This window comes from Antennarius striatus, chromosome 6, assembly GCF_040054535.1.
Source record: "Antennarius striatus isolate MH-2024 chromosome 6, ASM4005453v1, whole genome shotgun sequence".
Taxonomy (NCBI): domain Eukaryota; kingdom Metazoa; phylum Chordata; class Actinopteri; order Lophiiformes; family Antennariidae; genus Antennarius; species Antennarius striatus.
This window is the reverse complement of record NC_090781.1, coordinates 24,462,151-24,490,108: the sequence shown is the minus strand read 5'-3', so window position 1 is coordinate 24,490,108 and position 27,958 is coordinate 24,462,151. Positions and strand designations below refer to the sequence as shown.

The 27,958-nt window shown below is 44.6% G+C and overlaps 2 protein-coding genes across 2 annotated transcripts; both read left to right on the top strand.

The window, feature by feature from the left end:
- Positions 1 to 276: 276 nt before the first annotated feature.
- On the top strand, positions 277 to 17,458 carry LOC137596890 (protein FAM131A-like). The gene is made up of 5 exons (XM_068317681.1): positions 277 to 550; positions 8,578 to 8,671; positions 8,753 to 8,935; positions 14,889 to 15,020; positions 16,028 to 17,458. Exons 1-5 carry the CDS (start codon positions 317 to 319, stop codon positions 16,678 to 16,680), a joined length of 1,296 nt encoding a protein of 431 aa, XP_068173782.1. The 5' UTR covers positions 277 to 316; the 3' UTR covers positions 16,681 to 17,458.
- A 4,083-nt stretch (positions 17,459 to 21,541) lies between these two features.
- On the top strand, positions 21,542 to 25,490 carry LOC137597118 (heat shock protein beta-7-like). Its single transcript, XM_068318067.1, has 3 exons — positions 21,542 to 21,835; positions 23,744 to 23,907; positions 24,374 to 25,490. The coding sequence occupies exons 1-3, from the start codon at positions 21,586 to 21,588 to the stop codon at positions 24,563 to 24,565; spliced, it is 606 nt and encodes a 201-aa protein (XP_068174168.1). The 5' UTR covers positions 21,542 to 21,585; the 3' UTR covers positions 24,566 to 25,490.
- The last annotated feature ends 2,468 nt before the right edge of the window (positions 25,491 to 27,958 follow it).

Genomic DNA, 27,958 nt, shown 5'->3' with positions numbered 1-27,958 from the left:
TTTGCTGCAGCCTCTCACGGGTGCAGAGGCTTTCATACGCGACTGAATGCTTGTAGCGCACAGCATGCTGTGAGGGAGATGCGAGACATGCGATGGCACTGCTGAGTCATAAGTCATGGAGGAGAAAGGAGCATTACGTGCGTCTAAACACTAAACACAACACAAAACACTTGTAAAATATCCGGTCGAATCGCGCCCGAGTCCGCGCGTTACGTGCGTAAAAGAAGAAAGGGGGTGCATTTTAGGTAATGTGTGTGCGTTTGGGGGGGTGGAGGGGAGGGGGGCAGAGGTGGATAGCTGCAGCGGAAACATCGCGATGCTACGAGAGTTGCAAGGAACCGTTTTTATTTTTTTAATTTTTTTATTTATTTTGTGTGAGTGTGTGCCAGTCAGAGCAGAGAAGACCGAGGCGCTCCCGACACCGTGGAGTGGATGCGCCGATAAACGGCTTTTTATTTCATTTATTTTTGTTTTTTTTTGTAACGTTCGTGACGACGAGTCTCATCCAGACACGATGGTTCTGACTGCGCTGACCCAGTTTAGTTGCAAGGTAGGAACACATTTCTGCTCGCATCCACGCGTAAAAAATAAATCAATAAAATAAAAAAAATCGTTGATTAGAAGTCGAATCTTCCTGCTGTCCTACGGATGGAGTAGTTTTGTAGTTTTTGCGCGTCCAAATGTTGACGGACTCTCCGAGACGCGCTCGTTCTGGACCCGATCAGCTTGTTGCCAAGAAACCAGCTTCCCCTGTTGCTGCCTCATCCGTGTTTTCTCGTGGTTGTTTACACCTTTTTACGCGGACGTGTCTCCCAGCCTCCCCCCCCTGTTCCCCGCTCCGTGCCACCGTCCTCTACCCGCTCCCCCTGACCTCTGACGCGGATCTCCCCGAGACACCCCATACCCCCACATCTTGTTGTTTATTTTGACATGCTCGTCTCGGTATGGCCTCGTCACCCATCCCTCCCTGCACCCCCTCATCCATCTCAACCCCTCTGACAGGCAGAGACGCGTCGCGGCCGCTCCGGCTGTGATTTATCCGTCGCGTCCGAGACCCTCCCCGCCTTTAATTGGTTATGTAATCTGTCGCCTCAGTCACTTTGATGATTATGGCTCCTTGTCCCAGTCTGCTCACCGCGAAGTGAATAAGGACATGCCCCAGTCCCATAAATACCCCCCGCAAAGTGCGCGTTCCCGCACACACATCAAGAGCGTCTACCATCCACCTGTTTGACTCACGTTTAGAGCCGCGGATGACTTGACGCTGCTGCCAGGCTTGACCTTATTGTGTTTATTCCCTCATCATTAGAGAGAGAGACGGAGAGGGGAGGGAGAGAGGAGGGGGAGAGATGGGGATGAGGTCTCCTGCAGTTTCCACGACAACGGGAAGGGAGAAGGAGTGTTTGTCTGAGTGAGAGGGGCTAAAGTGAAAATAATAAATAAATAGAGTCAGTGAAACAAGACGAAAACCTTCGATTATCATGCGATTTTGGAGGAAAGGAGAGATTCGTGGAGACACGAGTGAATGATCAGTCAGGAGAAGGAAATGAACTTCATTAGGATGAAACAAGACGTCGAACAATTGGACAATTGTCCACAGATGGAGGATGACCGCAGATAGATGCAGTCTGATGCAACAAAACGAAAGCAAACAACAAACAACAAACAACACAACTCTCGGCTTGTGTGTCAGATTTTTCATCCCGTCAGTTTTTTGCGATTTTTTTTTTGCTGCAGTGGCCCCCCAGCAGTCGGCGGCTATAGACGTGCTTAACACACACACACACACACACACACACACACACACACACACACACACACACACACACACACACACACACACACACACACACACACACACACACACACACGGGCGTCACGTTCCAAACGTCCATCAACGCGACACGTGTGCGCGTCTTTCACTCCTCTGGACAATACGTCCATTGTCAAGGTGGCCTAGATTCAAACGACACAATACCCCCCCCCACACACCCCACCAGGCATCCGATGTCATCACTCCCAATTAAAAGGCACAGATTAAATTCTGGAAACCTGAGCTCGACACGCGTTAAGCGGCTGTTCTTCACGCGTGATGACCGATCGCTCCACATCCCACGCCTCAAGTATTCCAGATCGGTGCCGCCTACTAATCGAGCGAGTCGGTCTTGTCACAGACAGTAACTAGACCCCCCCCCCCACATCCACCCCCCACCAGCACCGGGGGGCAGGAAACAGGAGCCTGGCACTGACAGCCCACCTCTTAATCTCGTTTGGCAAATCTGATTTGAAGGGTGGCGAGGACGCGCCTGACGCGCCGCCTCCTCCACAGGTGCGGATTTCTACCTGAGAGCTCACAGAGCCGCAGGTCACGACGAGGGCAGCTCCTACAGGTCCAACCCACGTGGTTACAGCAGTCCTGTCTGCGGGCGGGGGCGGTTACGTGACGAGGCCGTGTGGTGACATGTGCGCCCCGTGCGCACCTGGATGTGTCGATGACGCGTCATGGCGCGTCGGGTCAGGGAATGTGCACAAAAAAAAAAAAAAAAAAAGTTGCGTAACGTCAGCAGGCGTCGCGCCTTCTGCGCTCCAGCCTGACGCGCCGCTGCGTCCGGAAGCAGAACCAGCTTCAGTCAGGCTTCAGCTGCTGCGCCTCACCTGCATGAACCGGCATGGCTTTAACGCGCATGGAAGTACCCCCCCCCCCATCCTCAGCCCCCCACACCCACCACCCCATGTTATCTCACTATAAGTAGTCTCTGCAATAAAGCACCCAACAGCCAGAGTTGTGCCGTGAGGAGGAAACGGACGTGAATTATTCCGGAACAAGCTTAAAAGACGCCTTTCAAGTTGCATAACATCATTTATAATTAAATCCTCAAAGAACATCTGTTGAAATATTTTGGGCTCCTGTTAACCCCCGGATTGTCAAATCAGAGGCTCTTTGAAGTTTGTTTTTTTGTAATTCCAGCAGTATTTATTTACAAGGCAGGTCTGTGTGTGTTTGTTTGTTTGTTTGTTTGTTTGTTTGTGGGGATATTCTATTCCGATTTTACGCAGAATTTTGAGTTCTTTGGGGCGGGAACTGCAGTGAGATACATTTCATTCCCTAATATGGTCATCGCCACTCAGCTGGAGGGTGGGGTGGGGGGGGTTAAAGTGGACGCATGGTTGGCATGGTGACTGCAACTTTGACCACAAATCAACACATAACATGATTCCTCTTAAGACTCATAGTTGGGGGGGGGGTGAACTCTTGCTCCAGTTTCCGCAACAAAACCTCCCCATCGATGACCTTTTATCATCTAGAACCACCAAATGAACGGATTTGATTGGTTAAAAAGTGGCGGAGCTCGTCCCACTATGAGTCTTGGACTGTTGGTGTCCTGTAACAATCACGTGGCTCTCCCCCCCCCCCCCTGACAGTGGCGGTTGACGGTTCGTTGTGTGTGGACTGGAGCGCAGCGAGCTCCCTGTCCGACCTCGCGCTTTTGGGGAACACGAGGACCTCGCTGGCGCGCAGACTGGTTCTGACGTCACCCCTGGGTTTACTGGACTTCAGCGAGGTGCAATCAATAATCATTCATTCAATGCTTCAGCTGGGGGGGGGGGTGGTTTGGGTTGGATAATGGACTACTTGGCGTTTTTAACTAATTTAAATGAGCTCTGACATTTTTATTTCATGAAATTCTGCTTTCACAGTTTAAGAGCTTCAAAACCGTGCAAATTGACGTCGCTCCAGGGAGTTGTGAAGCGTTTCTGGTGTTTGATGGACAGGTTTTCTACTTGTATGTATCTCACATGACGTCAGCCAACCTTATGTCTAAAACCAATTCATGCATTGACCTAATCAAAGATGGCAGGCTCAGTAATTCACCAGATGAAGTGGAAAATTATTTTCTCAACTCTTCCTGGTTCAATAATTACCTTATTAGCCACACCCTCTAAATCTGTAATATGTGATTCATCCCTCATTACTGTTAAGCAGCTACTCTTATTTTGTTGGGATTGATATGTGATACCCAGATTATTTCTCCACAGACGGATTACAGCGTTGCAACATGTGTGGATTAACCCAGCCATGAATCACATCAACCCTTTAAATCCAGAACTTTGAATTAATTACAAGATAAATCAAATTTTTTGGGAAACTAAGGTCTTAATAGAACCTTCTGACAAATTTGTCAAAAGATTTTTAGCATAAATTTGTATATGTGAGCTTTAATCTGTGTAATTTTTACGAAATCTGGATTTTTTTTTGCATGCAAAAATGCAGATGCATGCATTTGATTTATAAATGGTGTTTTTCAGGGAAAAGAAATCAAACTTACGATGCAGATGTCTCAAAATCCTGGAGATTTAAAGGGTTAAAAGTGGTTTGTAGTCCACTTCAATAAGAGAACCAGCCTTACAACACCATTTAATGCTAACGTTAATGCAAATTCTGTACCTTCAGGCACAAGCGCTGCCCTGGGCATCGTAAACTAAGGCTGTGGCTCGTCATTGGTTCTGTGATGATGGAGATGATGATGATGATGATGATAGTAATGAGGACGATGAACACGTCTTGCCTGTTTTATCCACCATCTGGGTGTGAACGTCATGCGTCGCAGCGAGGCCAGTCTGCCGACGATTAGCGGCGCCTGAGCGATCCGTGAGGAGACACAGCCTGTCGCCTCTCACGGGCCGGCGTGTCGTGGAATACTGGGCGCCGTGTGACACCTGTTAGCCTATCACAGGGGGAGATCTCTGTTGGCACACACACAAGCAGATTTTGCATGAAGGAGTGTGTTTAAGCAGTTGATAACAATTGATAACTTTAAAGTTTAAGTGATCAAACCTTTTGATCAGGAATTGCTGGGACATCCAAGCATCGGTGTAGCAGAAGCTCCTCATTTTGGTTCTTCTGCAGGCGTGTGACATCATCAATGAGCCAGTGTGTGCAGGGATACCAAGAGGAATGGTTCCACGGCGACCAGTTGCCATAGAAATGTTCCCATTGTGGGAAAGTTGAGAGGCAGAGCGATGGAGAAGGAAGAGAAGCAGAGAGGTGTGTGTATGTCAGAGGAGATGAAGGGATGCTGAGGTGCAGAAACAATGTCTCCCAGCAGAGAAGCGGCTCCCGGTGACATTCTGCTAAACAAACAGGAAAGCCTGTGTCACAGTTAATGCGTCAGGAAAAATATTTGACTGCATTTAGCAGCACAAACGCACATCGAAAAATTCTGCTGTTACATAACTTAATATCCATATTGGATTAAATTTGCATCTATTGCACATTTACTGCAGAAACCTGTGGTCGTGTAGGTCACACAGGTCAGCTGGAGCCTATTTAAACTGGCTGCACTCGATAGGAGGGTACACCCCAAACAAGACGCCAGCTAATCCCAGGGCTCCACATCCTTAAAAATGTTCTTCATTTCACCAAATATGAAACACATGAACAACCAGCAGAGTAAAACACTTTCCCCTGCAAACTTGTTTTTTGTAATATACGTTTTCCGAGCAACATCAGGCAGTTTCTGATGTTTTATACCCGTAATCAAGATCTGGAATAGTTAGTTTATAACCAAAGAAACGTGCCGCGTGCGTCAAACAATGTTCTGCATAAAAAGCAGAAGATGATGATGTCATTTAGCCACGCCTCCCTTTAACGCTCATAATAAAACAGTAACTAAGGAGCTTTGTGGCGTCTATGTTGTGGAAAAAGTTGAATTTGAATCAAACCGAATCAGATTTGATTCCATCAGACGTGTGTGAAACACACACTCTTATTAAGTGTGTTTGCAGATAGAGACATGCGGTGTGGTCAGCTTCCTGTCTCACACACACACACACACACACACACACACACACACACACACACACACACACACACACACACACACACACACACACACACACACACACACACACACACACACACGCCCTCAGCTCTCCTGACGCTCATGTTGTGTTCCAGTCTCGGCTGTTGCTGACTCATGATTTAAAAAGCCGAAGGCGGCCCTGGGCGTTGTCGTGACAACCCCTCTCCTGTCTGCGCTCACCAGACCATGAGGACTCAGGACCGCTTCACATCATCTGGTTGTTTCTGTCGCGTTTCCCCTCCGTCGGCGTGGAAACGAGTGTTTCCTCAGAGGTGTGGTCCTGAAGGGTTTTAAGGTGGAATTGAAAGTTGAGAAAGTTAAACTGCAGTCTGGAGATTGAGAACTTGTTTTAAAAGCTGACTTACAAAATCAGAAAGTAAACACACAGATCCGTCTCTGATTGTTGGAAAGTGATGGAACATCAGGAGTCTTTTTTTTTTTTTGGCTTCATATTATTTTATTCCTTGATATTAAAAATAAACAAAAAAAAAAAAAGTTTTTCACTCACAAAATAATCCTGAATCCACATCTTCACACAGATCTCGCAGAAATCTTCCTTTTATTCCTCTTTCTCCTCTCCGTCGTTGCTGCTGTCGTTAATAAATATTCCAATTCATATAGTTTTCTTTAAATTTGCAAATAAAATTGAAGAAAATAAATCCCAGCATTTACAGGAAATTTAAGCTTCAGATTGAGGTGAGAGATTTGGAGCTGGACAGCCTCCCACGCCAGATGAATTACAAACACACACACACACATTCAGATGTGTGTGTTGAACATCAACAGCCTGACATCTGATTTTTTAATTTAAGGACCTCGGCTCTCCACGTCTCTAACCCCCCCCTCTGGGGTATATGTCGCATTATCTCCAGATTATCCCGCCTCTGATCTGTGAGCTGCTCTGCAGCACAAGAGGATTATCACGCCCCGCGGCAGCCGCTGATAGCATCGCCATCACCCCACCACCACCACCACCACTCCAACCCCAACCCCGTTTTGCTCTGGCAGAGCCCCTCTTTTGGATAACACTTTGTTATTCTGCTGGAGAAAATCTGTCGCTATTAAACGGAATTTACAGCACAAGGTCAGAACCAGGCTCCGATTTGTGCTGTTAGGTGTTTTTTTTTAATTTTTTAATTCACTGCAAATTCCGTGTCGAGTTTATCAACTAATGACTCGATAATGACGGTGGAGAAAATCGGAATATTCAAGCGGTTGTAAATTCCTCAAAGTTGTTGCACAAATGTTCCAGAAAATCACAAATAACTTTTTCTTTTCCAAAGTGCAGCGAGGCCTTCAGGGACCTGCAGGACGTTCTGCACCTGTTGAGACGTTCTTGTTAGCTTAAAAGCATCATCAGATCGCTCAGTCATGGATGTGTTGACCCATATTGAGCTACAACATGATAGCATCAGCTCGGCGTGAGGCCTTTTTGCTGCTGACGTGCCCCTTTTTGGCACGTGAGCACTGGTGGGGATATAAAAAGAGTTAGCAGACAAAAGAAGTTGTCAACACCTGATACCCAGGCGGACAGATATGGAGGACAGACGGAGCGGAGGGGGGGTCAATCTTTTTGTTCTCCATCAGTTAAGTCGCTTGCAGGGAAATGATGCAGCCGTCTGGACGCCGGGGGTTTTATCAGTTTTACTTTTCAATAATCGTTTTTCAATTATTATGTCCTCCCAACGCGGTGGCGTCAGACATCTCATACACTCTAAAAAAATAATGGACTGGCTTCACGCAAAAAAATTGACGTAACAATTTCCACGGACATTTTTCAGATATTTCAACTTATCTAGTTTTCAGTACATGCGACAAGGCTTCTAGTTAGACCAACTCATTTACTTTAGTACAAGCAAATTAATTTTCGTATTCCTCAATGTTTTATTTAAGTTAAACCAACTTATCTTTAATTGCGGTAAAAGTACTTCTTTTAGTTAATCTAACTTATTATCCTTTCATTCTATGACTAAATAATGTCCATGGAAATTGTTAAGTCAATTTTTCTTTGGTACAAGAACTTATTTATCTAAGTCAGAATATACCGCACACTAAAATTCCAGTTTTTTGACACGTTTAGTCAAACAACCAACATGTCATTTAAATGTGAACATTTTTGTACATTCCATTGAACTAGGTGCAAACTCAGCTGTACACCTAAGAGCTGTACACCTGGAGTTTACAGGGGACGTGTAAATATATACAAGAGAACGTTTGTTTATCTCCTCTCATACGTTTTCCTGCAGGAACAGCAAAGTAATCTGACTTTTATGTGCGAAGCTTCATCTAAAAGGAACTGTTTGCTCATTAGCAGCAAGGAAAAAGAAGTTTGAACAAACCACTTTAAGTTAACAGAGACTACAACCAGACGGTGGAATCACTTCTCCCAAGAGTCCTCTCGTTCAGGAAAGTTGTTCGAGGAGAAGACGTGAATGCAAATGTTGGGTGGGAATTGTAATTTGAAGAAGGACTCTTGCATTGTGGGATGTTGAAAGTTGTTTCTTGGCAAGACTGGAATTCACGAGGGACGTATTGCTGATTGATAGAAAGTTAAAAGTTGTATCTTGCAAAATGTCAAAGCTTTTCTTTAACTTGTGATCATTAATATGATTTAGATGTGTCCCATGATTCTGTGCAAAAAGGAAATCAGCCATGTTCCAGGAAGTGCTGACGTATTTGCAGCCTTGACTCACACGTTTTCTTCTTCTTTCAGGTGAATGTTGATGACACCGTTGAAATGTTACCAAAATCCAGAAGAGCTCTCACCATTCAAGAGATTGCTGCTTTAGCGCGATCCTCCCTTCATGGTGAGTGCAGACGTCGCACACATGGTCATCACCGGAACGATGCTGTAAAGTAATTCCCCTCCCCCTACAACCACCCTGCAGGTATTTCCCAGGTGGTGAAGGATCATGTGACCAAGCCCACGGCGATGGCTCAGGGGAGGGTGGCCCATCTGATCGAGTGGAAGGGTTGGTGTAAGCCCATCGACACGCCGGCGGCGCTGGAATCGGACTTCAACTCGTACTCCGACCTCACCGAGGGAGAGCAGGAGGCGCGCTTCGCCGCCGGTAAGAAATCTGATGGTCGTTTAGAGGATAGATATTACAAGGAGTGAACAAGTTCAGAATGAAAGGGGTTTTTTTGAAAGGGGAATGACAATAGAAGAGATGAGTCACAGAGTAGTCTGCAAAATAACGATCAGAGCAAAGATCCTTATTAAACAGAAAACATCATAAGAGTGTTGTGATGTGGAGCAGAGGAATGTATACAGTATATATATATTAATGTAAATGATAGAAATAGATGTAACCTGACAGCAGGGAGATGTTTATTCTGTTGTTAATGGACACTTTGAATGTACAGATAAACCTCAGTTTATGTGGTTAATGGATTCCAGCTGATGTGATCATGGAGACAGGTAGGAGAGTACTTGGTGTGTCATCAGGAAGGAAAGTAGATAAGGAGACTTGGTGGTGGAATGAGGAGGTACAGGAGTGTATACAGAGAAAGAGGTTAGCTAAGAAGAAGTGGGACACTGAGAGGACTGAGGAGAGTAGACAGGAGTACAGGGAGATGCAGCGTAAGGTGAAGGTAGAGGTAGCAAAGGCCAAACAAGAGGCTTATGATGACTTGTATGCTAGGTTGGACAGTAAGGAGGGAGAGACTGTGGACTAGGATGTAGCAAAGATTAGTCAGGATGAAGTGAGGAGGGCACTGAAGAGGATGAAGAGTGGAAAGGCAGTTGGTCCTGATGATATACCTGTAGAGGTTTGGAAGTGTCTAGGAGAGGTGGCAGTTGAGTTTCTGACTGGGTTGTTCAACAGGATCTTAGATAGTGAGAAGATGCCTGAGGAATGGAGGAGAAGTGTGCTGGTGCCCATGTTTAAGAACAAGGGAGATGTGCAGAGTTGTGGCAACTACAGAGGAATAAAGCTGATGAGCCATACAATGAAGTTATGGGAGAGAGTAGTGGAAGCTAGACTAAGGGCAGAAGTGAACATTTGTGAGCAGCAGTATGGTTTCATGCCAAAAAAGAGTACTACAGATGCAGTATTTGCTTTGAGGATGTTGATAGAGAAGTACAGAGAAGGCCAGAGGGAGCTGCATTGTGTTTTTGTAGATCTGGAGAAAGCTGATGACAGGGTGCCCAGAGAGGAACTGTGGTATTGTATGAGGAAGTCTGGAGTGGCAGAGAAGTATGTTAGAGCGGTGCAGGACATGTATGAGGACTGTAAGACAGTGGTGAGGTGTGTGTAGGTGTGACAGAGGAGTTCAAGGTGGAGGTGGGACTACATCAGGGATCAGCTCTGAGCCCCTTCTTGTTGCTATGGTGATGGACAGGCTGACAGACCAGGTTAGACAGGAATCTCCATGGACTATGATGTTTGGAAGAGTGAGGTTACAGGGAGAAGAGATCAAGAAGGTGGAGGATTGTAAGTACTTAGGGTCAACAGATTTATTTTACAGTAACATGATATTAAATGCTTTTAATGGTTTATTACTGATTTTAAGATTCAAATATTGGTGGTCAAAGTGGAGCGAAATAACTTAAACTTGATTTAAAAATTTCCTCGTCTTTTTTAAAAATTTATTTATGAAAACCAACTTATAATCGAGAACGATGTATACCAAGGTTGACCTGTATTACCTAGACAGGGTCAAGGTTAGGCTAACCCTCACCATAACTACATATAAATCCTCCCAGAATGCATTGCAGTTGAACAATGCTCAAAAGCTGTCTGGAAGGCGTATAAGCATTTCCGTGAAGAAGACAATATAAAACAATCAACATAATGAGCAGAGAAACCACACAGAACTAGCTCGTCGTCCCTCATTGTGTTCACGACTGACACTCTGGAGATAATCTCCTGTGTGATCACACACTGACAGTCCTTAAACTGCCTGAATCGTTTCAGCGCGTAGCATCAGGACAGTCACACAGCGATCAGCTGCTTCCAGTCAGACTCCCTCAGATGAAGCGCAGCAATAAATCAATTCCCCAAAGTCTTTCAGGGAATTGAATTGTCTGTTTCGTTTTTCTTTGTAGCGTATTAGTCTGTCTGTGGACCTGCAAGCGTTCTTCCCTTCAGGTCAAAAATCCCTCGACAGTATTTCCTGAAACTTGGCTAACACATCAAAAAATACACATGAGTGGAGTTTTCTTGTATTTTGGGGGGGATTTTTTAACATTTTTCAATATTAAACTTGAACTATTTTGCATGTGAAGACACTGATTGTGAAACACTCTGCATTTATGCCGGTGTGAATGGAGTCCATATATGGTCGTTCCTGTCCGCCTCTACCTTTCTGGTGCTCATTCCATCTTTTACTTTCTTTTCATTCACTCCAACCCCACCCCATCCGTCACCCCCCCCCCCATCTTTAAACGCTCGTCTCTGCCCTCTGTTTCTTTATCTCCGGCTGCTTCACCCCATCCCTCTTCCCTGCCCCCCCCCCCCCCCACGGTTCCTGTGCTTGCTCCCCGCAATGCAGAATCTCAAGGTTAATTTGCACAGTAAGGTTTTACTCCTGGCTAGAGCGACCGTGACAGAGCGATCCCCCCCCCCCCCCCACACACACACACACACCCCCTGTGCCTCCTTCCTTCTCTCTTTTCTTTCTTTCTTTTATTTTTTGTGTGCATCATTTACACGATGTCTATTCAAACAGTATAAATTATTAGAATGACATCCGGGGAGCATGCAGAGTTTCTGACGCTCTGCACGTCTTTTGTTATATCAGAGTAAGCGAGCTCTCAGTGGGGACGGTGATTACCAGATATTACCCCTCATCTCTTCTCTGGAGTGCATCATCATCTCTTCCATCAGGGAGTTACCGGCTGCGCCGACTTCTTACATGTTTTCCGACTCTCTCCCCCCCCCCCCCCTCGGTGGCATGGCTGTGGGTGACTGGACACACTGCCTGAATGTCAGCCAGCCTGTTAGAATAAAAAGCAAATGTGTAAACCCTAGAATGCAACAGATAAACAGGAGAGAGCTGTGAAAACAGGGGGGAGAGTCCTGTTGGATTCCTGCCACACACACACACACACACACACACACACACACACACACACACACACACACACACACACACACACACACACACACACACACACACACACACACACACACACACACACACACACACACACACACACACACACACACACACACTTTAAAGTTAATCCTGCAGCATCGCTCCACGACCAGTCAGAGAATCATCGCTGACCCTGTGAGGCGTTCAATGTCCTCCAGTTCATTGCTTAGTTTTTCTAGCCAACTGTTTTTTTGTTTTGTTTTTTGTGTGTGTGGGGGGGGTGTATTTTGGATCATTTACACACATACACACACACCCTGTTTTATTTTACTTGAGCCAATAAGCTTTGATGAGCCCAGTGTGCGTTAGCAGACCAACATCACACCCAGAACACAGGGAGTTATTGTGTGTTTGTGTCGCGTTCACATGTTTCCCTGAAGACGATCAGATCTGATTTAATGTTTTAGATATTTATGTGTTTCAGTCATCTGCTGGACTGAATGCACAAGCTCTGAGAGGGAAATAAAAAAAATCTCACATACAAGTTAAATCCATTTACAGTAGTACCTCGAAATACAAGTTTAATCCATTCCAGCCTTGTAAAAAACCCGAAAACCCATAAATTATTAAAAAATACATATTTTTATCAACCAATAGACACACAGACTTTAGCTGTCTATAATTAATTATACATAAGTTACGTAAACAATGATAAACAATGAAAAGAAACACAAAAGTCACGAGAACAGAGGAGCTACGTCTTTACTCCACCAACGAGAACGAGATCCGGTCTCACTGATGTTGTATCCATCCACCAACACGTGGTAAAGAACGAGATCCGGTCCCAATGATGTTGTATCCATCCGCCAATATATGGGAAAGAACGAGATCCAGTCTCACTGATGTTGTATCCATCCGCCAATATGTGGGAAAGAACAAGATCCAGTCTCACTGATGTTGTATCCATCCACCAACACGTGGTAAAGAACGAGATGCGGTCTTGTATCTTGAGGTACTACTGTACGAGATGCGTCATGTGATACAAATCTGCCTTTATACTTGTTTTGGTGCGGTATGTAGGTCATCGATATCCAGATGATAAACTTGAATTATTCATTCATTTTAAATTATGGAGGTGTGCAAACGGAGGCGTTCTGTCCTTGTGATTTAGAGGAATTAAAACCGTCTCTCAGCGGAGCGATAAGAGCAGCCGGCGTGTCTGCGTTTACCGGAGGATGTGAGGAGAGTTCAGGGCCCAGCTACAGTAGAAGATGAATGAGAGCATCGATCCCTCTCTGCGGGAGACGGCGCATGAATACTGAGCATTGACCGGAGGGAGTCAGAGAGACGGAGGCCGAGGAGAGAGAGAGAGAGATCGGACCCCAAATGAGAAGAGGATGAAAGATTGAACGGTGACAGAAGAGGGAATGATCAGAATGAGGAGTCGGGGGAGTCGATACGGCGTTTTATTGAGAGGGGCGATTGGTGGAAAGGCGTGACATGAAGAAGGGAGTGAACAAGTGGGGAGGAATACCAAACAGATGGAGCAGAGGACGAAAAAAGTAGTCCCTGATTGGATGGCTGATGATCAGGATTGGAGGCGACTGGTCGCTTTGACCTTTGTGATCTGTTACTGGTTGGGAGACACACACACATACACACACAAACACACACACACACACACACACACACACACACACACACACACACATACCAGCGTACAGGAGTGATTGCAGGAGATGCTCTCTGTCACTTTGAATCTTTGTAAAGCGAGTGTTTAGTTAGCGTTAGCTCTCTTGTTTTCTTCCTGTCAGTCTGTAAACATTTTATACTTACCTACTAGACATTCTGGCATCACCAAAATTCACTAATTTACCAACCATACTTGTGGTGGTTCATAGCCTGAATTTCATGCTAGAGTAAAACCCTGACATTTATTTGAGATACGAGCCGTCGTTCTGTCCTCATTCAGAACGCCACCGCTAGTTTGTGGATGGATACGACATCAGTGAGACCGGATCTCGTTCTTTACCACGTGTTGGTGGATGGATACGACATCAGTGAGACCGGATCTCGTTCTTTACCACGTGTTGGTGGATGGATACGACATCAGTGAGACCGGATCTCGTTCTTTACCACGTGTTGGTGGATTGATACGACATCAGTGAGACCGGATCTCGTTCTCGTTGGTGGAGTAAAGACTTTTTACGTTTCTTTTTATTCTTTATAATTTTTTACGTAACTTATACACAATTAACTACACACAGGTAAAGCCTTCATGTCTACTGGCTGATAAAAATGTGTTTTTATAAAATATTATTTAGGGGGTTTTGGCGCTTTTTCACAAGGCTTGAACGATAAAAACGATTTTAGTTATTTTAAATGAGGATTATTTGTTATAAATTCAGCCACAGAATGGATTAAACCCGTATCTTGAGGTTCTACTGTACATTTATTTTACGTTGTTACCTCCAACACGTGTTTTTCGGTGACTCTACTGAGGTAGAGTTTGCTGGTGAACTAGTTGCATGCTTTTTTTGTGATCGGTTACCTTCAGATGATTTCTTAAATCGCTGTAGATTAAATTCAAACCTTCCTTCAGTTTTTGTTCTCATTCTTTATTCCAAGCTTTTCTTTGCTGTTTGAGCTTTTGAAACTAATAATGTTTTTCTGTTGGCGTGTGAACAGCAGAGCGGCGAACATGATGCTCACCTGTCGCACATGAAGATCGTCTAAAGACTCTTATCTTCTCGTACTTGTCAGCCTGTAATTGACCCTGGGGGGCTTCCGTCTGTATTCCAGCAGATGAAACCTTCAGGGAATATTCTCTCTGCCAGTGTAACGACGGTCCTCACTTCACTTCCCACGGAGACGCAACGAGCTGCTGCTTCCTTGTTACCATGCCAACCATGTGCGTTCGTTCGTATATGTGCAGCTCATGTGTGTGTGTGTGTGTGTGTGTGTGTGTGTGTGTGTTTTCAGGTGTGGCTGAGCAGTTCGCCATAGCGGAGGCGAAGCTGAGGGCCTGGTCCTCGGTGGACGGTGACGAGTCCAACGACGACTCGTATGACGAGGACTTCCTGCCTGCCAACGAACCGACCACACAGAGCACAGGTACACACACACACAAACCCCCCCCCCCCACATCTCTTCACTTCATTGTCCCAGTGGCCTAGTTTTCCTCCCCGCCCAACTTTTTTTTCTTTATTGTTCTTCGGTGATATTTGATATTCCTCCTGCAAGTTTAATATTATTTCCTTGGCTGCAGAGACAATGTCTGCGTGAGGACAGTGTGTGTGAGCGGACTGTAAATACGTAGTGTATTAGATGATAGCTTCAATGTGTGTGTGTGTGTGTGTGTATAACAGAGCTTTCATCCTGATTACACTGAACCGCCAATAACACTGCAGCTAGTATCTTAGCTCCAGCTCATTGTTTCTACTCATTTATTCTTTCATTTTTTCAGGCGAAGGACAAAAATCTATTAAAATTCAAACTGATCAGTTCAGTTCTGATCGTGTCCTAAACTGATCAGTTTTCTTTTTATTGGATTTGATTTTTTTTTCTACTTGTTTGGATGTGTGAAGTTTTGAAAATCATCAGATTTTGATTTTGTGTTTCATATTTTATGTTATTTTTACATTGGTTTCTATCGACCAGTGGTGGCATTAAATGTATTTATCAATTCACTAAACCTTAACATTAAATATAATGCAGGCACTTCCACTTTGTTCAAAATGTTTTTGTCAGAGTTAAAATGGGTTTAATTACTGCATTGTGGGAAATGTAGTTTTGCTCAAAGCACACTTTTGACCTATTTATTTTTAGACACTATGACCTTTGATGCTCTCGCGGGCCTGAACGATCAACGGAAACAAGATTTATTAATAAAACAAGACCAATGTTGGAGCTTAAAGATCTACTTCTAATAGAAAATAATAATAAATAATGATTTTTAAATAATTTTTATTATCAGACTGCTAATCTAATGAAAAATACTTCACTCTGTTTGGCTTTAACTTTAACGTCAACGTCTCACCAAGTTGTGTTTGCAAAAAGTTCTCCTACCTTCCATCTGTGTTCTTCATGATGTGGTTCTGTCCCCCCCCACCCCCTCCCAGACGTTCCGTCGTACCCCCCCTACTTGAAGGACCTGATCCACAGCCAGCTCTGCCAGCACCTGGGCCTCAGAGGCTTCTGCTGCGAGGGCGGAGGAGGCGGCGGCGGCGGCGGCGAGGGGGGCGGCAGCGGGGAGCCCTCCCCCACGGCGGGCTCTCCGGATACCCTGTGCTCCAGCCTGTGCAGCCTGGACGAGCACCACCCCCTCCTGCGCGACCTGGGGGGCAACCGCGGCAACCACGGCAACGCGGCGGAGCTCGTGGCCAAGATCCTCTCGGCGCTGCAGGGGGGGGAGGAGCTGCTGCTGGCCAGACTCCAGAGGGCGGGGCAGGGCGGGCAGGGCGGGGCGGACTGCGGGTTCCACAGCCTGGGCGGGGCCGGGGGGCGGGGCATCAGGCCCTGCGGGGGTCAGGACTCGCCTTGCTACTCCATGTCGTACTCGGAGACGTACCTGTCGCCGGGGGAGGACGACGACACCCCCTGCAAGGACTACGAGAACACCTTGTGCCAGGTGGAGGCAGAGGGCGGGGGCGCGGAGTACCCCCCCGACTACGACCCGCGCAGGAGGGTGTCCGACGTGGCGTCCTCTGGGGTCGTGTCTCTGGACGAGGAGGAAGAGGAAGAGGAGCGGGGGGCGGAGCCCAACAAACAGTGACTCCTCCGCTCTCACGTCAGTGTTTCACCCCCCCAGAGGAGAGACCCCCCCACGGCGTCCGACGTGCATGTCGTTCCCTTTGACTCAAGCATCCGTCTTTGCCTTACTCCAACCGCTTTTTTTGTCTCCATTTCAGCTCCGTTTCCTTCGAAAAAGGCGTCAAAACAATCCTTTTTTTTTTTTTTTAAACCAAGAGTGGAGACAGGAGCGCTGTGGGCGGGGCTTACTCGTCTCGGCGCCGCCCCCTTCCTCCTCACTAACCCCGCCAGGTGACAACAGAATGAAAACTCTTGACTTTTATCTCTGCATGTGTTTTGCATCGACGGGGCTGACCTGGTCAGGAGCACGGTTGTTATCTCGGCTGTTCTGTATAACCCCCCCCTACCCCCTCTCCCCTTCCTCCCCCACAGCCTCATCCACCTCCCAAAAAAGGGAGGATCGTCCCTCCCCCTCAATCCTTTGCAAGACACAACCTAGCATCTTTTCGGGCATGGCTTGCTGCGTTATGCCAAAAACTATTAAAAATTCCTGTCACTATTATTATTATTACTATTATTATTATTATGAGCAAATGCTGGAATGTCTTGAAAAGTGACAGGAAATAAATAGTATGTATTTTAAAAAAATAAGAACGTTTAAAAAAGAAAAAAAAAAGATTTGTCACAAACGATACGACAGAAATGATATGCTTTTATCGTACTAGTTTTCTATCACGTTACTCCAACCAACAACGATCTCCATATATATATATATATATATGTATATATATATATATATATATATATATATATATATATATATATATATATATGTATATATATATGGAGTTCTGGTGGGATTTCCTTGCATGGAAGACATGAGAACTTTTGTAATTCTTTCAAAAAATATAACAACCAGACAACAAACAGTGACAGAATGTTTCCTTTCTTTTTTTTTTGGCGACAGGCGTCCGATTAGAAGGTGGAAAAATGAACGGGATCGGAGATTTTTCTATATTTTTGTATGCGTCGTCTTGCTTTAATCTCTTTGCCTCCGCGGCGTGAACCAGTGTAGGTGTTTGGTTTTTTTTTGCACGAAGCTAACGTGGCTGTAGATTTCTCCTTTTTTTTTTTTTTTCTTTGTTATCACTGTGTTATATTGTTTTAATATGGGAAAAAAACTAAAAAACCAACAAATGATATAATGTGAAAGAAAAAAAAATTTATTATTATTTTTTATTTCCAAAAGAGGAGACTGTGATTGTTCTCGCCGTTACGTCATGATCCTTTCTTTTTATTCTCTAACGCCCCGTCTCCACGGCGACACGAGACATCCCAGACTGACTGTCATTCATACAACTCAGGAAACCCCCCCACCTCACTCCCCAACACCGGATACGGATCACCCCCGTCAACCCACCGCTCATCCGTCACGTTCGTGTTGGTGTGTTTGTGTTTCAATTCAAGCACAGACTGGCTCCCCTCGTCCTTCGTGATTGGCTGTAAACGTATGATGTCATCCACACCCCCCCACACCCCCACAACCCCTTCCGATGCAACGATTCCCTTTAAAAGCAGCGTCTAGTGCGGTTTTTTTTCTGGTTGGAGGGGTGAACTTTTACTGGTGCTGGAAATGCGGGGTCAACATAGGGGGCGGGACATCTGGAGAAGGCGGGGCTTAAGTCTGATGAGTCGTGAGAACGCCAAGCGCCACGGAGGAGGGTTGGAAACGACGGCGGGCGACAACTCAGGGGGAACTATTGAAGCTGTGCCTTTCATTCATCACCTCTGACCTCCTATACGCCCCCCCCCCCCACACACACACACACACACATACAAACACATCGCCCCCTTCCCTCACTGAAATCTGTTGCTGATATCTCATTGCGTCTCTCGCCTGTTCTGGAGCTTGGCCCCCCGTTTATTAGTCTGTCCTCTCCCCCAGGCAGCGTATGTGTGTGTGTGTGTGTGTGTGTGTGTGTGTGTGTGTGTGTGTGTGTGTGTGTGTGTGTGTGTGTGTGTGTGTGTGTGTGTGTGTGTCGTCGTGACGATGGCGGTTGTTGCATTCAGTGTATGTTTTTTCTTTCCTGTAATTCTTCTGCGACGGCGTTCATTCATCCGGTTTTTACCTTTTTCCCTCGAAGGCATCGCGGATCTAATCTCCACCTGACATCTCAATCCTAATCCCTAATCTCAATCCTAATTTCATCGCAGTGGCGTCTCCTTTGTGCCCTTAACAGAATGTAGAAGAACAATCCTCGCCAACACCCCCCAGACTGCCTGATGTCTGCCCCCCCACCGTGTCCCCGTTGGTCTCCCATCCTTCTTTGTCTCCATCCTTTCATTGCTTCCATCCACCTCCACGTTGTGGGGGTGGGTGGGGTCATTACATAACCGTGTGTGTGTGTGTGGGGGGGGGGCCCTGAGTACCGACAGGCAATTAGTTCCTGATTATGAAACCAGATGAACACACCATGTTCGTCTCTCTCCTGTCTGTCCCCCCCCCCCTCCCTCCGCATCACTTGTTCTTTCCACATCTCTTGAGGTCGGTCCATTTTAGATGCAAGACGCCCCCCCCCCCCCATCACACCTCCGACCCCCACAACTGAAGCTAAAACGTGGCTGGGGGGTCGGGATGGAGAGATCGTCTGTGTTTAACACACAACTGGCCTCTGCCGCCTTAAATAAAACATCCCACAAGGAAGGGGGGGGGGCAGGTGAGGGTATGGTGACATCGGGGCTACACACACACACACACACACATATACAGTACTTGTTAGAGCCATACAAACACCACCCAAAATGAATGTATGTACCCCCCCCCCACACACACACACACGTCGTCGTCCTGAGTAGTTTGCACACCAGCATCAGCATCATTCCAACTCTCTCACCCCACCCTCTCCATCAGGTCTCACCCCCACCTGTATTTTATTTCATGTATTCTCTTCCTCTTCTGGCTGAATGTAATGACTCCATTCTGACCACCTTGGGTTGACAAACGTTTCTGCGTCGACATCAGTGACCGTCAATAAAATATTGTTATTGTTCTTTACAAAAAAAAAAAAGTGTAATGTGGTCATTTCTATTATATCATACCGGTGTGTGTGTGTGTGTGTGGGGGGGGGGGGTCCATTTATCTTAGTGGATTGGTGTTTTATGGTTATGGGTGGATAATGAACTGCGTTCGTTTCTCTCTTCAGCTCATAACCCCCCCCGCCTGCCCCCGCCCCCCCCCCCCGACACGACGACGTTATCATCATGAAGTCATTAGCAGAGCAGAGGACGGCCGTTAGAGGAGCACACAGTGGAGGGGGGGGGGGGGCTCACTGATCACTGCAGCAGGAGCCATTTCATTTTTCCGTGACATCATCGGCCCCTGGGGGGGGGGGGTGGCTAATCCATTTGGCGGGATGGGAGAGGAAGGGGCGGGGTGGGGAGGGGAGGGGGGGGAGGGGAGGGGGGGGTATCAGAGCAGGAAGTGATGGATTCCAAACAAAGGCTGGTGTGTGTGTGATCATCAGGAGGACAGAAGACAAACACACACACACACACACACACACACACACACACACACACACACTCACACACACACACACACACACACACACACACACACACACACACACACACACACACACACACACACGTATACTCAACATCCTGGTATCATTACTAACGTATACAACATTAAAAAAATAAAAATCACGACCTTGTGACAGTCATGTGTCTGTGACAGAAAGGGATTTCTCCAAAATAGTAATAAAATAATAATAAAACTTATAACAATGAAACTTACTGTTCTGAAAAAAATCTTCAGAAATGTGTTCTATGTGGTTCTCCACAATGTGGAGAATAAGAAATCAGAATAAGTTGATTTTTCCTACGGTCACCGAACGCCTCCCACCACAAAGGCCTTTCTCCTCCAGCCAGACACACAGAAGCATCTCCAGTGTGATGGAGGATACTTCATCGTCACCACGTCGCCGTCACATCCCGTCTGGATTCAGGTGGAACTGTCCTGCTGTGACAAGTCAAAGAAAACAGATTTAAAAAGTTTTTAGAGAGATTCAGCTCTTTTCTGATGTCCTGTACTTTATTTTTTTCCAGGTGATTCCGTTTCTTCCTTTTAACTACGTCTCCGATGATTAATGACAGGATAATATTTTACACAAGGACAGATACAAGTGTCCTAACGCAGAGCACAAAGAGGGACTGTCACCTTGATGTATGCTGCTTGCATTAACTGGAATCCTTCACTTTTATAGCTTTGCATATGAAGTGTCTTCGGCGACGGAGGCGACATTATCCTGAAGGGCAAAATTATGAGCTGCTGAAAAACACACACGCATAAAAAGCATGAATAAACAAATAAATGCCACAGCGAGGACAAACATGCTGCCAATTGGAAAATGTCAGTTCAGTTAAAGCTTTTACAGACTGAATGTAAAGGTCAACGGGGGCCTCGTACTTTGACTTCTGCCTGACTAAAGATCGCGTCGCTCTTTTTTGTGATTTTTGCGGTGGATCTGAACTCTCCTTTTTCCGATTCAAACTTTAAAAGTGGACTTGTTATCCCATTAGCAGGAACCTAAACGGCCAATTTATTGATAACGTGGTCATATTGTGACCTGGGTCGGCCTATAACGGACGACCCGACCGCTCACCGCTCTTCTATTTCTGACCGAGTGCTTGAAGACTCTCCAACGGGCCCCCGTCAGGCTTATCTCTGAGGGGTCTCCACCTCTTATCGGTTTGTCCGTTACATTCTTGGCACCGGTGGTCAGACGTCGCTCCATTTATGGCTAGAGGAAGATTGCTATTTGCCCGCTCACCCACAATGCACCTGGGCTTTATAAATACCCGTACCAAAGACAGTGAGTGAGAGTTGGAGCTGTTGGGGTTTTTTTGTGGTCCATCCTCCCCGATGGCGTCGCTGACATCCTCTAGTCGCCGATCTTCGTCTTCCTACCGCTCATCATCGTCACGTTACAGCACCTCCAGCTCCTACCGGTCAGAGGGCTCCCTGGGGGGGACGTCTGATTCTCTGGATCCCCTTTATGAGCCTTTCCTGGACTCAGGGGACCATTCCAGTTTGTTTGGAGAAGAGGGTCCGGGTGGATCCGGCTGCTCAACCCCATTCAGTAGAAACAGCAGGTCCACATATGGACACACTGGTAAGCCTACGGATCACTAAGACCACCACTGCAGCTAGACTACTGTTATCACACCATTAATGTGATATGTCATGACGACTTGATCCAATCTAACAGTCCTAGTTTGGCAAAGATGTAAAATGAATGCACACCAGATGATGCAGGGATCATTTCAGCGCTAAAGCTGGAATTCCATTTGGTGGAGAGAGCACAGGAGATATCAGGACTGAAGTCTGCACGAGAAGCAATGAGATGCATTTTAAGTAGCAGCAGAGCAAATCCAGGAGCAAGCTGAGCAGATCTCACTGGGCAGCAAGGGGTTAAATATGAGCAAATCTGACAATCATGTAACTAAAAAAAAATAGTGCTGTTCTGTAAAGAATGAAAACATGACTTAATGTGTTGGCGTGTTCAATGGGACTGACTATCGTTATTCCATGGACGCCATAAAACTGAATTACCAATCAAGGGTTAATATACTATATACTATAATATAAGACACGGTTTTACCATAAGCATAAAAGTGTTTTAGTCGCATGAAGTAGAGGCTTCCATTCTCACTCTGCCTTTATTAAATGAGTATTCGGCGGTATATATATTTAAAATTCAAAGCTGGACAAAACGGAGCAATACCACTGGAAACAGTCGGGGGTGCTGTAGCTACAATCCAAGCAAGAACACTGTGTACGGAAACAACAAAGAAGAAGTGAGATTAAAAAATACTCTTCATTTTCATGTCTTGTGTCCCCAACGACCTCAGAGGACACGGCCTCACCTCAGCTTCTTCTGTCTTACATCTACTGATTAGATTACTACATTGATTGCCGTCAAATCTTTTGACTCTTTACTGCCCCCTTGTGGAAGAATCATTAATGAAAACGTCACCAACATGGACTAAATTTGAAATGGACAAATTACATTTGGCCTTGAGAAAATATTTGTGCACACGTGTGATGTTATTCTGTAATTATTTTTTAGAAAAATGACACCAACAACTACCAGCCTGAACACATTTCCCAAAATTCATTTGGGTTGTGGATTTATTTGGAAGTTTCCACCATCTGTCTGAAAAGACGTTTGTATTTCACTTTAACGGTTGATTGTTTTTAAGAAAAATGCCATTAAGAAGAAAAATACCACATCGTGATCCTGTTAACTAGCCACAGTCATTAGAACCGCTGAGAGAAAAAGAGTATGTGGGGCGCCAGACATTTTATGTTGGGCCACATAATAATAAAAAAAAGTAATATCAAGGTGAAATAAAAGAAAAGTGGAAACCTCATCTAAAACATGAGCCCATTTAAAGACTTAATATGAAGCTTTGAGACAGTTGAGAAAGCAGCCACAATAAAATCAGTTTTATTATAGCTCTGGTGCTGCAGGCGGATTAAAGCATAATCAATAATTGAATAAAATTTTTATGCTACTGACTATGCTACTAATTCAGCTCGAACAAATCAAATAAAAAAAAAGATTGAGAAGTTTTCAGGGTTTCTTTTTATCTGTTCTTTTGTGAAAGTCTTTTCGTCTCAGGAAACCACATTTACAGCAAAAACCAACACCATTAGTCTTTTGTGGCTTTTAAGAGCATTTATCTTCTAATCTGAACATGAAACGCACAAACAGCACAAAGACAGGAGAAAACATGTTGGTCTTAAGAAGCTTCAAAATGTTCAACAGGAGAGAAATAAAATATTTTACGACATTATTAGAAAATACCAAACTCAAAATATTAAATGTCAATTTGAAAACGATTTGTGAAATATTTTATGGTTCAAATCTTTGGATATCTTGTTTTCCAGCAATTTATATTAAATACATTTTATTCATTCCATAAATAAAATGTTAATAAATGTAATTCATAGTGTTTTCTTCTCCACTTTCTTATTCAAATGTATTGTTTAAGTTGAAACGTTCTCTGTGTCTCAGCGGCTCCTGTAGGTGGCGCTGTGACGGGCTGGCAGAGCAGCGCAGGCGGTGGCGTGAGATGTCTTGGAGACGACTACTTCATATCAGCTGACGTCAGCCAGTTCGAGCCACATGACATCGTGGTGATGGCCTACAACCAGTGTGTGGTGGTTCACGCCCAGAAGGTGTGTGTGTGCGTGTGTGTGTGTGTGTGTGTGTGTGTGTGTGCGTGCGTGTGTGTTTGAGATACGAGCCGTAGCTCTGTCCTTATTTTTGTTTGAGATACAAGTGGAAGACCAGGTAACAACTGTTGCTCTGGGACGCCACTGCTAGTCGTTGGATGAACACAACATCAGCGGTGGGTGTATCTCGTTCTTTACCCTGTGTTGGCGGATGGATACGACATCATTGATGGATACAACATCATTGTTTTTGGTTGATAAAACTATGTTTTGTTTTGTTTTTATAATGTAGGTCGTTTGGGGCTTTTTTACGAGGCTGAAATGGATTAAAATGTTTTTAGTTATTTTAAATGTTTTTACGTCTTAAACTGCTTGTTTTTACCTTTCTCCTCACTCCTTGGCTCTATTTTTCCTCAAGTTCTCTTCTCATCCTCTGAAACTCAATGACCTTTTCTTTTCTCCCCTCCAGGTACTCGACGATGGAAGTGTCAGCGATGCGTTCACCCATAAGTCCCTGCTCCCTGAGGACATGGACCCCTTGTCGGTCAGAGGAACCATTAACCCTGATGGTACTCTGGTGGTGAGCGTCCGCCGGACCACAATGCTCGGCGGTTCGGATCCACACGGATTCACCACTTACAGGAGTGAAGCTCACCTCTGACCCCTCCTTTTTACTGTAAACATGGTGTTAGGACTTATCTCAAATGCTCTATGTAAAAACCAACAAACTTTTCTTTTCAGAAACACACCATAAATAAAAGTTTTTCCAAAAATGCATGAAAAGCTTTTTTGGAAAAAAAAATAAAAAAAATCAACATTGGTCTGTCATCACCCAGGAGAAGAAAGGTCCGGCGGTTAGCAGCTAAACCTCACCTAGAGGGTCGTCTGTAATCAAAAGACACAACCCAGCACTCAGGCCGAATCCGTTTGAGGCATCGAGGGCTTTAACTCGACAAAATGCGTCAGCAGGTTTGAGCTCACGGTGAGTTTCTCTTTGGGAATAAGTCGGTGAATATGAACAGCGGCGCTTCTGACAACAAACACTTGTCCTGAGCCATTCAGGGTAATTGGAATGACGCGAGGCTTTACACAGAGAGAAAATGAAATCTCATGCCTGTCAGCGCTCATCTCTTCTACCTGCAGCTGCAAACACACACATAACTACCCAGCCTGTGGAGGCCCATTATTCACAACGCTTACTCATACCGGTACCAACAATAATAACGACAATGCAGCGCCACAAGTACGATAAAAAAAAATAAATAAAAATAAAATGAGAAAAGGAAAATATTCTTTGATTTGTTGGCTTCAAACAAATCGATACACTGAAGCTGTTCTGGTGAGGAATTCTAGCTTTACAAACGTCACCTGTTAGAAAACTGTGACAAGTTGTTTCAACAATATTTGATTGTTTTTTCCATGAATATGACTGTACGACTCTGAAGGTTGGACTTATCCACACCATGCATCCAAAGTAACGCCCAAAGAATCGTCAAATACAGGTAGACCTCGGCTTACGTCTTTTGGTGTTACGTCGTTCTCAATTATATGTCGGTTTAAACATAATTGATGTAAAATTGGAAAAATAAAAATCAAGTTTCTGTCATTTTTCTGTACTTTACGTCTATTTGCCATTTATACTGGAATCATAAAAATCGCTTATAAACTGTTAAAAGCACATAACGTTCATGTTAAAGCACAATAAATCAGAATAAAATATATAATATCCTATTATTAGCCCGTAGCAACCCCCCGTGACCCACAATGAGGACGAAGCAGCTGAAGACGAGACGGAGACATTTTTTTGTACTAATTTAAAAAATAAAAATTTGTCAGCATAAAATAGATTCATTTTAACAAAATATTATTAATACGTTAATAATATATTAATACATTCAGTAATAAAGTTTAGTACAGAACATTATCTTCATTTCCATCAAAGTATCATAAGAATTATCCAGGTAAAAGGGGTTTGCACAGGATTTCTTTTTACTTCTTTAACATTACGAGAACACCGGTTTTTGGTCAGGCGTGACACGGACAGCTTTCTACGTGAGGTTAATGATCAGAACTTTGGGACAGTTCTCTCTCTAAGAGCGTCATTCTAGTTCTCTGTTTTGAAACGACCCAGATTCTCTGTTCTAACACAGATAACAAAAGTCATATTCCATATACGCTGATGAATGTCTGCTTTATATAATCACACAAGTTTTCCTTGTTTAGAACCTTATATTTTTGTTCTCTTCACCATGAGGCCAACACCTCACCCTGACAGACTCCAAACAGTTTCTTGGAGCTATTTTGTCATTTTTTTATCTTTGACATCAGGGATTGATGAAGACACATGTCCCCCCCCCACACACAGAACAGATCACGGCCCGTCTCCACCTCTTACAGGTGATTTCATCAATCACATCGACAAGCTCTTCCTTCTTTGTGGCAGTTGCTGGCAGGCAGGAAGGCGACGCCGTTATCTAATATTCATTGGAATCAAGAGTGGCATCAGGGAATGGGGGGGTGGGGGGCAGATGGCGCTCCGCTCAATAAGGCCCAACGTCGTTCAAGGGCTTCTAAAACCATCAGTCGCCATACAGATGAGCGACTGCAGCTGAATTCTGTCACGACTCATTCTCTCTCTCTCTCTCTCTCTCTCTCACACACACACACACACACACACACGCACACACACACACACACACACACACACACACGCACACACACACACACACAGGTGGTTTCCATTTGGAGATTCTCCAACTGTCTCCATTCTCCACTTTACAGACTCAGTCTGGGCTCAACCAGGCCAACGGTTAAAACTACTGTTTGCGCCAAATAAACGTCGAGCGAAGATTATTTTTTTTCCGAGGATGTCAGAGAGATTTTCTTTTATCTTCGGAGACGACTGATCGGCTCACGGATGGATGGTGGGAATGACAGTCGAGTTATCTGTGTGGATTTTAAGGACAGGGTTAAGAGCCATCAGGTGACATTACATCACAAAAACGACCATCCAATTTCCATTAGGATGTGTGTGTGTGTGTGTGTGGGGGGGGGGGGGGGTTGCAGAGAGCAGTCTCTGGTTGGAGAACATGCATGTTTAAGTATATAAGTACATAAAGTATATAAGTGCAAGGTACTACTTTTTAAGATTTGATAATCGATACATTGTACATGAAACTGAAATTTATAAGTACAAAAAACTAAAATTTTAAAGTTCATAATATTGATTAATAGTACATGTTACTGAAATATTTAAGTATAGAACTTTAATTTTTTTTAGTACAGAGAACTGATACTTTGTACACAGAACAGATATATATATATATAAAAAAAAAATATATATATATTATATATATATTATAAATATATATATGTGTATGTATGAGTAGAGAAAACTTAAATTTTTAATGTTTAGATTAGTACATGTAACTTCAAAGTTTTAAGTTCTGAATATTTGTAATAACTTAAAAAAATTAGTTTCAAAACTAAAATATTCTGAGGCAAATGATTCCTTTAAATCTTTTAAGTTCTACGTACTCATTCGGGTTTACAGTGTAAAGCAACCAATCAGAGCGCAGCCTTGGGCCACTTGGTTGCCAAAATTGGAGGGACTTTTATCTGTTCTCTTTCCCTAAACTAGGAAGAAAATGAATCAGGTTCATTTGAGACAAGGCTAGACTCCACATGCATGAATAAGCATTTTGTAATAATAATCACAATAATTGATCACTTTCTGATATTACCTTCATCTTTTCCTTTGGGCGTGTCCACAGCGTGCCATGCTTCTCTGTGTCAGCCTATCTTCTTCATCATCCCCTGTACACCAGCTGCCCTCATGTCTTCCTCACTCCATCCATCCACCTTGTCTTTGGTCTTGCTCTTGTCCTCTGTCCTGGTAGCTCCATCCTCATCACCCTTTCACCAACATCCTCACCATCTCTCCTCCGGACGTGTCCAAAACATCTCATTTCTGATCCCATCCAACCTGGTCACTCCTAGAGAACCTCAACATCTTCATTTCCTCCACCTGTACTTCCTGTCTTAATTATTTGGT